Genomic DNA, 12,651 nt, shown 5'->3' with positions numbered 1-12,651 from the left:
CTATTTAATGTAGTTACGGATCCACTGTGCCAGCAGAATGCTCTTTCCCAGTAACAGAACCATTGCCAGGTGAGTTAAAAGTGCATTTTAAAATCCATTCTACTTGAAAACCTTTGTATCAATCTAATTCAAGGGAAAGAAAACTCTATCAAAAGCAAATTAAGCCTTTGAAAACCTGATTATTATTTTATGCAACAAAGAATGGTAACATTTTTGAAAAAATAAAGTAAATGCTCTATGTTTGGCACAGAACACTTGTCTGAGGTCTGCTGAGCTTTAGTGATGAGAGGGGATGACGCACGATGTCATCTAGAAAATACAGTTTTCCTCCAAATAAGAAATTCGGAGAGCAGTAAAATCTCAGAAGAGGAAAGACAATCTGAATGTACCCTCATGAACTTTAAATCAGGTTTCACCTTCACTGTGGAACAATTTACTCAAATCCTCTCAGGAAGGATCAGTGGAATAAAAAGATAAAACTGGCTATATAAATGTCAGGCTTTATTCAAGCTCCCACCGCAGTACATTACTCGTGTGCTTCGAATGAATAGAAAAAAAAACCCAAGGGAGAACAAAACAAGAAGACTGCTGAAGAAAGATCTCGGGGGTTAGGACTCCACTTTGGCAAGGGGTATATTGTCCACTTCGTGGATGCCCTCCTTGTCAATGAACCGGGCGTTGAAGGAGGTCAGGTTGAGGATGAAGCGCTTCTGAAGCTGTTCAGCAAAGACAAAAAGAAGAAATGAGATTCACCCAAAGCTCAAGTAAAAGAGGAGAGTATACTTTACATTTCCATCCTGGTTCTAGCGACCTGAAATATTAGGAACTAGAGTGGGTTTTTCCACTGCTCACAAGTGAATTAGTGGGAGTTTGTTCTCTGCTGTAAGATGATCCACATCAGACAAGCCCTGAGTAGAGGTGCAAAATAGCCAGGCCTGTTAACGAGGAAGACATTTAAGCAGGAAGACTAGAGTGGGCTGCAATTTTGGACACAAAGAGTACATATCACAAAGCTACTTCAACCAGGACCTCTACAGAGCACTTCTTCCTGATATTACATTCAAATCAATCTCTTAAAGACAAGGATAAAGACTATTTTCCTACAATAAAAGCCTTGGTGTCTGAAATGTCTGGAGTCTTATGTTTACACTTAAATCGGTCATGAACTTTAAGGTCAAGGCTTTACCTCAGGTATCACTTCACAAGCTGGAAAATAATTAGTATATACTTCTAAGAGTGCTTAAGTGTAACGCAAGGGACAAGGATGCTGCAGTAAGTTCAGAAGAAACATAAGAGGAAAAAGTCTGGATCAATATTATGCTAAGCACGCAAAAAGCAGAAGTAAAGCAAAGTGATTAAGCTCCAAGTTTACGTTCTGGAGGACGTGAACCATGCAAAGGCAATGCAACTGCCCGTAAATCCTTTTCCTCAGTAGCTATTCCACATCTGGCCAGTGCATTTATTACCCTTCTGGCAAAGGCAGCAAGAAACGCGACAAGAGGAACAGGAAAGTATCAGCGAATGAATGCAAACAAACATTCCTTTCTCAGGAGCATCAGGGCCTGAGCTCTGCAACTCACCTCCTCTAGACATTTTTTTAAGAGCTCCACAGCTTCCTCACGTGTGATACCTGAAAGGGAAAACATCCACAGATTGATTTCATTAGAGGCCATCTCTCTCCACAAAAACTTTTATTAAATTTAAACAACTTTTCAGCTGAGCACCAAAACCTCTCCTTCCCAGCTCACAGAAAACACTTTCCAGATGTCCCAAGGACGCCCTGCACCGCAGTGCTCACGCCACAACAAGCCATTGAGAATCGATTTGTTACAGGGAATGGGAAGCATGACGGAATTCTGCCTCCCATGGCCAGGGCCCGGCTCGGAGAAGCCCAGCCACCTCCTTCTCCTACAGTTTATTACAGCTCTAAATCAGCTCCAGCTGCCCCAGCCGGCTGCGAGTCTGGGGCAGGAGGTGGAGATGGGTTTAGAGTGATGTTCCTGCTGGGTATGAGCTCAATAAAGGGCAAGGCACGTGTGGGATGCTCCTGCTATTCTCACACTTCGGGATAAAATCCAGCACTCTATAGGGGTGACAAGCCATGACAATGAAATTCATTCTTTTTCTCTGTTCCACAAGGAATGGTGCAAATGGAACAATAGATTGTTAACGGACATGACTAGAAAACAAACGGGGTCTGTGGATCTAAAACTTCTTTCTAGGCTTTGTTCCAGATCTGCATCCACTGCTCAGGCAAAAGTTAAATAAAAATGATCAGTTTATAGCTACATTTCTTGTAGGAGGTGGATGAAAGGATTTCTAATCTCAGAGCAGAGATAACAACTTAAACTCAGCTTTGCACACAGGAGTCAAGTAGTTTTGTAGCTAAAGCCAAAGATGTCAGATTAACAATATTCCGTGCTTTGCACATTTCCTTATCTATAGTGGGGATGGGGCCATGTTTATTCCTTGGCAGTGGATTGTGATTCTAAAACTAAAAGTTTAGACAGGTACAAACATGTACAAGAGTTATGATGAGCGGCTGCCATGTGCACAGAACTGTGAATCAGTCTAAAACCTCTCTGTTGCCCAGAGAGGCTGTGGCTGTCCCATCCCTGGAAGTGTCCAAGGCCAGGTTAGAAGGGGCTTGGAGCACCCTGGCATAGTGGAAGGTGTCCCTGCCCGTGACAGAGGGTGAAATGAGATGAGCTTTAAGGTTCCTTCCAAACCATTCCATACTCTGTGATTCATCACCACCACTTCAGAGTGCTGGGGATGATCTTGCTAGGAATATCTTTTCACTTGAATGTTTTTAATTTATCACACACAAAGCCAATCCAAGATATGGAGCAATAGGATCTGGGACTGGCTTCTGAATATTGATACTCTGGGAAAATATACATGTCAGAGCCCAACTGACAAGCAAGAAGATAAAGCTGTCAAACTGTTCTTTATCAAAAGCAGACTACCAGCTGCTAATGGTCCAGGAAAGTCTAATCATGTTTTAGAATAACTGAAACTTCCTTTACTCTCAGACTGCTATGCCGCAAACAGGAAAAAAAATTAAAGAGTTGACTAGTTCTCCATTACCATGCTAGCAAAACCAAGGGCAACCTTTAGAGCTCCATTTATCCAAGAAAAAGTCAGGTTCCAATCTGTAGCACCACAGTAATGCCACCTAATTCAGCAAATGTCAGTCTCACTGGTTAATAAATTCAAGGCCTACACTGAAGCAGGAGAATTATCCTGTCCATTGGATCCACACACCTGGCTTGTAATAGCGGTCAAGGATGCTGAGGGTAAGGAATGCTCCATATCCGTGTGCTGCGAAAGGAGCCTTAGCCAGAGCTGCCAGGTAATCCATGTAGTACAGGGCAGGACCCTCGTGGTCGTCGTAGCCAGCCAGGAGAAGGTTCACATGGTAAGGGGTCTGCCAACAGAAATAATGTTTTCATCAGAGCACTCACACCAAATCTTTGAATCCTGATTGCCCACACACCAGGGAACAGCAACAGAGCAGTTACCCAATTCCTTATCATAAAATGCTGCATCAATCCTGTCTGCAGCACGTTACGGGTCTCAAGCTAAAAGTGATCAGATCTTCTGGTAACATGGACTGCACAAGCAAATAAAAATATAAAACTCTTATTCTCCTGAAAACCAGTGTGTTTGGGGTTTTTTTACAGCTTTCACAGCACACTCAAACTTTAAAAAACTTGAATGCAGTTTTCATGCCAGATTCTTTCATCTCAACATAAAACTTTTGGATTTTTACTGCTGACACGTGAGCACAACGTGAACATTTTGCAGTTTCTAAGAACTCTTTGTTCATTTAACCTGCTCTTTGCTCTCTTCCCAGTCCCCCTCCCGGTGAGCACGGCCCGTCTAAGCACGTATGAAAGCTCTCACACAGTGCAGACAGTTACACACAGTGTCCTGTTCACTGGCAATTTGGTTTTTATTGTATGTACCAAGTTTAATCTTTAATATTTGGCAGTTTATTTCATGTTCCAGGTTTAGTGTTCCACCATCACGAATAAATCAGACATCCCTTCTTCTCCTACATCCTTCCAAGATCTGTACTTTGTAAGACCATGAAACACATGTGCACTGTATTATTTTTAAATGTAGGCTCAGAAAAAAAATGGGTATTGTATGTATTTTTAAAAGCAGCTTTTATATACTTCCAGTATTTCCATATCTACATAATGTTTCTTATTAAATTAATTGTACTAACAGGATATCTCCAAACTGCTGGAAAGCCTGCATCAACAAAGCAACAAAATAAGAAAAAAAATGGTGATGCAACTACCAGATTAAAAAAGCAAACAAAATTTCACCCTAGAGCCAAAACATTAACTGCATCATAGGAAAAGTTCATTTTGATACTCTGTACAGTAAATTTCCAAACACACACACACACAAAAAAAATCACAGGCCACTATATTTTTACTTTCAGACAGTATGAAAGAATTAAATAGGCTACATTTATATATAAAGCATCACTTTAAACTGTGTGATTTAATCTTCAAAGCATCCAAGAATATTTGGAAAGAAGTTACCATGCAGCTGTATTCGTTTAATTAGGCTGTATTTCATCATTTATTTATTCTGAAACATCACACAAGTTGATATTTAAGAGCCATGACACAAGATCACTCAAATTATTGTGTGACTTGGAATTACCAACATTGGCATATGCGAGATACTCAACCATAAATAAATGGTGTTATACAGACTTAAACCCATCTGTAAACTGATTTTCAGTTTTAAGTTCTCCTGCTAATGGTGTCTGAGACTTCTTAAAACTCAAATGTAAATAATTATCCCCCATGCCTTATTATTCATGAAAGGCAGGATTTAAACACTAGCAAATACACATAATCTATTTATTACTTCCATGATTATAAATGAAATTTGCACCGTAACACCTCGATGCTGGGACTGGAATTTCTTGTACCTCCCAATCCTTTTGTCCATTCCAAAGGCAGTCTTCCTTGGCTTCTGTAACTCAGTCCATGCCAACATTTCTCAACTCTTTACAAGGCTGGTGTGGTTAAAGGGCCATCAAATGAGTGATGACTGACACTCCAGGACATTCTTTTTTAACCCAAACTTTCCTTCCTACAGAAGCATCATTTCTCATCCCGAGTAGTTTTGCACTTGGTGCTGTTTGATTTAAAATAACGACAGCAATGAGGAGATGTGTGAAATTCTCCAGAACTTACAGCTGAAGAGCACAGTTGTGCTAAACAGCCCAACCCCAGCTCAGCAGCGGGAGGGTGGTGGTGACACAGCCTTGTGACATCTGGCGGAAGCCAAAGTCACAGTGAGGGGGAAAAGGTGGGAGCAAGGAAGCTTCCTGCCAAGTGTGGACATGGAGAGAGGAGCTAAAAGCTGCTTTTGGAACCCAGCCAGATTCTGTCACCTATAATTAAACAGCATCACAACCAGAGACTGAACTACTTCACCTCTGGAGGGCAGGGGGTTGTTTTTCCTATTCCCACACACACAACCTTGGCAGTAAGTTCAATGTACTAAACTCTGCACTGGATTCAGCAGGTGAACCAGGTGAGGTGCTGGAATAGGTAATAACAGAATCCTGGAATGGTTTGGGTTGGAAGGGACCTTAAAGCTCATCCCATTCCACCCCCTGCCATGGGCAGGACACCTTCCACTATCCCAGGTTGCTCCAAGCCCTGTCCAACCTGGCCTTGGACACTTCCAGGGATGGGACAGCCACAGCCTCTCTGGGCAACCTGTGCCAGGGCCTCGCCACCCTCACAGTGAACAATTTCTTCCTAATATCCAATCTAACCCTGCTCCTTCAGCTTAAGGCCATTCACCCCTGTCCTGTCACTACATACTGCAGCACCACTCACCTCCATGAAAGCCAAAGCACCTTCCAGGTTTGCCTCAATCACAACATATAAACGGAATCACAAAGCTTCTTTTCAGATCCTGCTGTGGAGCAGGAATCTCGTGTTTTAAAAAGAGAAATGTCATGAAAAACCACATGGTGACTATCAAGTAGAAGCAAAGAGCACAGTGATGTAATGGCCTTAAGCTACAAGCCTGTTACTGCACTTGATACTTTCCACCAGAAGAACCAACTTCAAGGCACTGCCTTATGAGCCATCCCCAAGATACCAAGAACTTGGACTACAGGAGTCAGGAGAATCCTAAATGAAATCAAACTGGATAACAGGGAGGAACCCAGATGGTGATGAACAATGCAGAACAAGCTCTATTTTGGTCTCAGCCACAACAGCAGTCTAATGCCTGAGAAAGTCCTGCTGCCCTTCCCTTTCACACACCTTCTGGCCTCTTCTAACAGCTTCGCAGAGAGTGCCAACAAAGCAACAAACTATCTTTTCCCCACCAAACTTTTTACTTCTCAACTATTTTTCCACTCCTAACACGAGGCACTGGCATGTTTTGCCTTTCAATTTTCAAATTTTTATTTTCATCATCCACATGTTTACATTAGTAGCCTCCAGGAATTCCTTATGCAATTTCAGTAGATACCAAGCATTAGTGTTAATCCTTCTGGTATCCACCATATAATGATGAAAATGTAACAAAATTCACAGGAAAAAGCCCAATTCTGATGGCAAGGCTTGTACTGTCAAATTCTAAATGCCACAAACAAACCATTAAGTGCTATGGTTAGAGGAAAAGGGTTCTGCCTGCAGAGTGGAGATCAGTGTAGTGTGACAGCAGTGTCAGAGAGCGCCGCGCACCCCGGGGCGTTGCCATCTGCACCAGAGCAGCGTTTTGTCTCCGGTAAATAAACACATCTGCCTCTGCCAGTGTCCTCCCCACTGTGCTGCCCATCTGGAGCAGGTGAGCTGGAAGACAGGCATAGGCTCAGGAAGGAGTGGAGCCAAAGGGAGTCTCAGGCCTCAAGGGACGTGGCACAGAGGAAGACAAAGGTGCCACATCAGTGCCGCTTCCTGATGGGCAGGTTTACCAAAAAGCCTGTTAAAGGTACTTTAACTGATATGTAACAAATAGCTGCCTCTGTTGAAAGGACACTCAGTCTCATCTGTGCAGGTCAGATGTCCCTGAGATGAGCCATCAGCACCAGGGCCAGGCCCCAACAGCGTCACCGCTTCACATCAGCCTCGAGAACTGCACAGGAATGCACAAAACACACACAGACCTTCCAAATCATACCTCAGTACAAGCTAAAGCAAACAGCATCACTGCCAGCCATCACCTACCAGCCATGTAGTTGGATGAAGCCATTTAAACCAGAACAGTAGTGTGGAATCACAGAATATCCTGAGTTGGAAGGGACCCACAAGGAAAAATTGCTACCTGCAGCTGTGAGCCACATCAGAAAGGAGAACAATAACCTCTGGCTGTTCCTGTGGATGAGTTCTGGAAGAATTTGCACTCTACACATGTGTAGCTCTCAACAATACAGCTCTGAGGTTAATATTGGCCTTTATTTGCTACTGTAAAACCTGATTTCAGGCCTGATAAGTGCACTGTTAGAACAGCAACACAATTTAGCCCACACTCTATCCCTGACAGAGCTGATGAACTTCATTCTCAACATCCTCCTTCCTCCTGTTTTCTTTCATATAGCACATTAACATTCTTCTCAATGAAATTCTTCCTAACCTTGGATCATTAAAGGTTTGTTTGCCCCTTCACAGCAGCCTTTCATACTGTGAAAATAATCACCCTGGGAAACATCAGTAATTGCAGTTCAGTAACTTGAAAACACAACCCCAACTTGGATGTGGTATTTACCGAAAGCCTCATGTTGCTGTTTACAAAAGGCACTTGTTTTCCTAAGTACATCAAACAGCTTTGCTCTATGAAATCATTTTCCAAGAAGATTAAACGGATTTGGTGTATTTGCATGAAAACCCACAACCTTATCTCAATGTTCAAGAAGTTTAATTCACTTCACGTCTGCAGTGTGTGACAAAGTGTTTATTGGGTCCATGGCTGGAATTTTAAGTCTACGGTTGTATGAGTTATTGATAAGTGATGTGATAAGTTTTTTAAATTCGCAAACACTTCTATTTTACTAAGACATTACTTCAGCAACATGAACTCACAGAATCTCAGAATCACTGATGTTGGAGAAGACCTCCAAGATCATCGAGTCCAACCTGTGACCCATCAACCCCTTGTTACCCACACCAGAGCACTGAGTGCCACGTTCAGTTGTTCCTTGACCCACTATGTCCCTGAGCAGCCAGTTCCAAATTTATCACTAAAGACAGCAGCTCCCACCTTTTTCGGACTCCATTATTTGAGGATGGAAATGTTCCCTGGAAGCCTTTGCCAAAATCTCTCAGCTGATACTCACCCGACTCCGGAGATAGTCTGCGAGGTTTCGCCGGGTGAAGTTTGCAGCTGCAGTGGGAGACAATTCATAACCTGGAGAAGAAATGTGACTATTTATTTGATAACAACCCCAATCCATGTTCATGTTTCACCTCCTGCCTTCCCATTTCTATTTTGAAATAACAAAGTGTTTTTTAGCGACAAAATGTTGTGCCTTTTGTCTCATTCTGGCTTCAAAAAATTAAAATATTAAAGACATGTAGCTTGACTTTTTTGTCCAATATACCAGAAGAACTGGTAACAGCTGGCATGCAATCGACATATTAAGAGAATAATAAGTCTGTTAGTGAAATATTTATGTCATTTATATTGCAAAGAAGTTTGCTGGGATTTGGATAAATCTTCTAATATACTGTACAATCCACCCCCTATTTCTACATCCTGCCTGAATTATCACCTTTGCTGGACACTAAAAATGCAGAAATCTTTACAGAAGATTTGAGGACAGCACTTCCCACCAACGTTCACCTGGAAACCAGCCTTAGCTCTGCTCCCAACCCCCAGTGCCTGTCCTGCTTCACTCACCATTTCTCATTTTGTAGAGCTGAACATTTTTCTGGATGTATTCTGCAAACTGCACCGTGTCTCCAGGCTCCCCCACACACAGCAGTAAGATCTTTTCACTCATCTTAAACATTTTGTCATGGTCTAGGCAAAGAAAAATAACATTGAGAGCCATGGTCATGAGGAAGAATAACTTATTTTGCCAATATCCTGACGCATCAGGACTTTATAGAAGCAAGAAGAGGATTTGAATAACTGCATCATGACCTCGAGCACCAGTAAATAGCCCTTCTGAGCAAACACTGACATTTGGTGCCTCACAGCTGGTGACAGAGAGTTGTTAAAGAGAAACAAAGCCCTTCAGGAAGGGAGGCATTCCAGAAATATGTAGTATTTCCTACCTTAGAAACAAGGTAGGAAAGAATAAAGCTTCACACAGAATATTGTGTTCAAAGCATAAGGGATCAGGAATAAGAACGTTGCTCAGTGACTATTTAACTTTATTCAATTATTCAGCAACAGAAACAAACAATTTAATATAAAGCTGAAATATCAACATACTGAGCAACAGCAATCTCACAAAATCCAGAAACTAATTCCATGTCAAATGATCCCCTTTTCCTTATATCCAGCAGCCTTAAAAATCAGAAGCTTATGGGAACAAGGCTTTTCCAGAAACATTTTTTTTGCTTGCAATTTTTTGTGAAAAAACCCCCCAAAATAAACAACCAAAAAGAAAGAAAATTAAAGTAACAATTATAAACTGTAAAGAAGCCCACTTATAAACAGGAAATTAAGGAACCGTAATCTACAGTTTTAGTCATAACTGCAGTTTAAAACAGAAAAAGTTTGTGTGTGTTTGAGGGGATTTAAGTTCTTGTAAAGACAGCGCTGAAGACAATCCTGTGCTCACAGTCTCCTCTCATCAGAGCAAGTATCTGGCACTTGGATATCCCAGACAGACACTGAGCAGCTGTTGGAGTGAAGGAAAAATCCCTTCTCTCCACTGAGAGCAGGTCATGGACAAACACCAAACCTCCAGCTCTGAGCTTCCCCTCCAGCTCACTAAATGCTGCTGAACAACCTCTGCTGCAAGACAGGCATGAAGTGTCACAATCCTCTAACACAATGTCAAAAGTTATCACAGCACAGGAGCTGCTGTCTGGAGCTCAGGGAAAGCCACTGGCACTGCTCAGCCCTTGCAATCCCAGACTGCTTTGGGTTGCAAGGGACCTTACAGCTCATCCCCTGCCATGGCAGGGACACCTTCCACTGTCCCAGGCTGCTCCAAGCCCCACCCAACCTGGCCTTGGGCACTGCCAGGGATCCAGGGGCAGCCACAGCTGCTCTGGGCACCCTGTGTCAGGGCCTCTCCACCCTCACAGGGAACAATTCCTTCCCATTATTCCATCTCTCCCCGCCCTGTGGCAGTGGGAAGCCATTCCCTCTGTCCTGTCACTCCAGGACCTTCTAAATAGTCCCTCTCCATCTTTCCTGCAGGCTCCCTTCAGGTACTGGAAGGGGCAATTAGGTGACCCCGAAACTTCTCCAGGCTGAAATTAATTTACAAATTAATATTCTAAATAAATACCTGAAATTTATGAGCTGTTCTCCCCCAGCAAAAGCAACTAAATCCTATGTTCAAAGTACATCTTCCTTAAAGTTTATGAACAAACCTACTCGGAAACAACATTAACTTAGAAAACGTTTTTTAAAGTGATTCAATTTTTATTTTGTAAGTGCCACCAGCTTTCACAGCCTCTAACACTGCTCCAATTGGCTATCACAGCCTTGAAGTGAAACACTGGAGGTAAATGTTTTATATGGATTTATTTATAGTCATTTGCATGGATTTATCAATCCTCTATTCTACAACTTTTTAAAAAAGAGCTTCTAAATCACAGTCTTTAGAACAGAACAAGCTTCAGTCTAGGTCATTGCAACAGCAGGAAGAAAAATTGACTTTAGAGAATTCCAGAGACTTGGTGACGCCCTACATGTTTTACCACACAAAGAAACCAAAGCCATATTTCAGTCTGACTCCTACGCCCCGTGCTGTGGTTTTCACTGCTACTTTTACTCCCCATAATCCCTTTTTTCCCATGAATTACGTTTTACCAGTGAATTAGGCATAGCGAGCACCTCCTGTCACATCGTTATCCCTGTGCGGTTTTTTAACACTTCTACATTGCGGTGCAGAGCGAGGTTTGGGGTCACAAGCTAACGCTCACCTGAACAGGTAAATTAAGCTGACAACCCAACACAGAGCGGTCACACGCGGTCAGGACGGGGGACTTTACCCGGAGCAAGCGGCGATTTAAGCCCCGCTTTGGCTCCGTGCTCCAAAGGCCGCCCGGCATTTCCAGAGGCCGCCCGGCACTTCCTACAGCAACTACACCTCCCCTGAGGGGCCCGGCAGCGCTTAAACCGAGAAACCCCCTCCCCTGTGAACAGCCTCCCCTCAGCCCGAGCGGCGGGCCCGCAGCACCCCAACCGCGCACGCCGCCGTCAGCCCGGGGCCCCGGGACACCCTACCGGGCCAGGGCTTAACACAGAGACCCGGAGCCCCCCAGGGTCTCACCGTGCTTCATCTGGACGATGCTGGTGGCCGCCACGGTGTCCGCGGCCACCAGGACGTAGTCGGGGCCCTGGATGCCGATCAGGTACTCCATGGCCGTGACACAGCGCGGCCCGGCCCGCCCCGCCGCGCCTGCGCGTCCGCGCGCGCAGATGACGTCACCGCTCGCGAGAGCGGCCGCCCGCGCGGGGCTCCGGAGCCCTGAGGGAGGTGGGGGCGGGGATCTGAGGGGGTCGAGTTCCATCTGTTTGGAATGACGGGATGGTTAAAGGTGGAAAGGGCCCCAGAGACACGGGGTGACTTAATGAGGTACTGAGGTTGGAAAAGACCTCCGAGGTCCCCCTCAGCCTAGCACCATCCCCATACCCCCCACTCAACCGTGTCCCCAAGTGCTGCGTCCATGTAAGATTTTCACGGAATCAGCACGGTTGGATTTAAGATTATTCAGTCCATCAACCAGCACTGCCGTTGGAACATCACCCAGCGCCTCTTGGACACCTCCAGGGACAGTGACTCCACCACCTCCCTGGGCAGCCCCTTCCAATATCTGATCATGTGAACAGTGAAAATTTTTCTAATACCCAATGTGAATCTCCCCTGTCTCAGCTTGAGGCCATTTGCTCTTTTTCTTCACTGAGCTGACTCTCTTCATAGCAGGAGAGACGGCCCCACCTCACCCACTCTCCTCTCAGGGAGTTGTGCAGAGCCACAAGGTCCCCCCTGAGCCTCCTTTGCTCCAGGCTGAGCCCCTTTCCAGCTGCCTCAGCCGTTCCTGGTGCTCCAGACTCTGCCCCAGCTCCGTTCCCTTCTCTGGACACGCTCCAGCCCCTCAATGTCTCTCTTGTCATGAAGGGCCCAGAACTGCCCCAGGATCCGACGTGCAGCCCCAGCAGTGCCAGCACAGGGGGATGGTCAGTACACGTGTGCCCCAAAACCATCTGAAGTTGGTTCCCCACAGCCAAAGGGACGATCCCGAGCCTGGCTCACCCAGTGAGCCAATATAGGATTTTTTCCCAGATCTTAAGATGACCCTGTGGATTTTCCTATCAGTTAATGGCTTCAAAGCTCTTCCATGAGCTCAGGTAGAGACCTTGGGTGGCATCTGTGGTTCATCACCGGGCTGGACATAGGTTCTAGCAGCTGCTGAGCAGCGAACATTATTCTCTATTTTCTCCCCAGTCTCAATCTACTTAAATTTC

The 12,651-nt window shown here is 44.6% G+C and overlaps 1 protein-coding gene across 1 annotated transcript; it reads right to left on the bottom strand.

The window, feature by feature from the left end:
- Nucleotides 1-484: 484 nt before the first annotated feature.
- Nucleotides 485-11,604, bottom strand: PSMB2 (proteasome 20S subunit beta 2). The gene is made up of 6 exons (XM_048327048.1): nt 11,456-11,604; nt 8,896-9,018; nt 8,333-8,403; nt 3,268-3,430; nt 1,581-1,630; nt 485-716 (listed from the first exon to the last, which is right to left on the bottom strand). Exons 1-6 carry the CDS (start codon nt 11,544-11,546, stop codon nt 609-611), a joined length of 606 nt encoding a protein of 201 aa, XP_048183005.1. The 5' UTR covers nt 11,547-11,604; the 3' UTR covers nt 485-608.
- Between the last annotated feature and the right edge of the window lie 1,047 nt (nt 11,605-12,651).

This window comes from Corvus hawaiiensis, chromosome 23 (assembly GCF_020740725.1).
Source record: "Corvus hawaiiensis isolate bCorHaw1 chromosome 23, bCorHaw1.pri.cur, whole genome shotgun sequence".
NCBI classification, from domain to species: Eukaryota; Metazoa; Chordata; class Aves; order Passeriformes; family Corvidae; genus Corvus; species Corvus hawaiiensis.
Note: the sequence above shows the minus strand (reverse complement) of the source record. Positions and strands in the feature narration are given on the sequence as shown.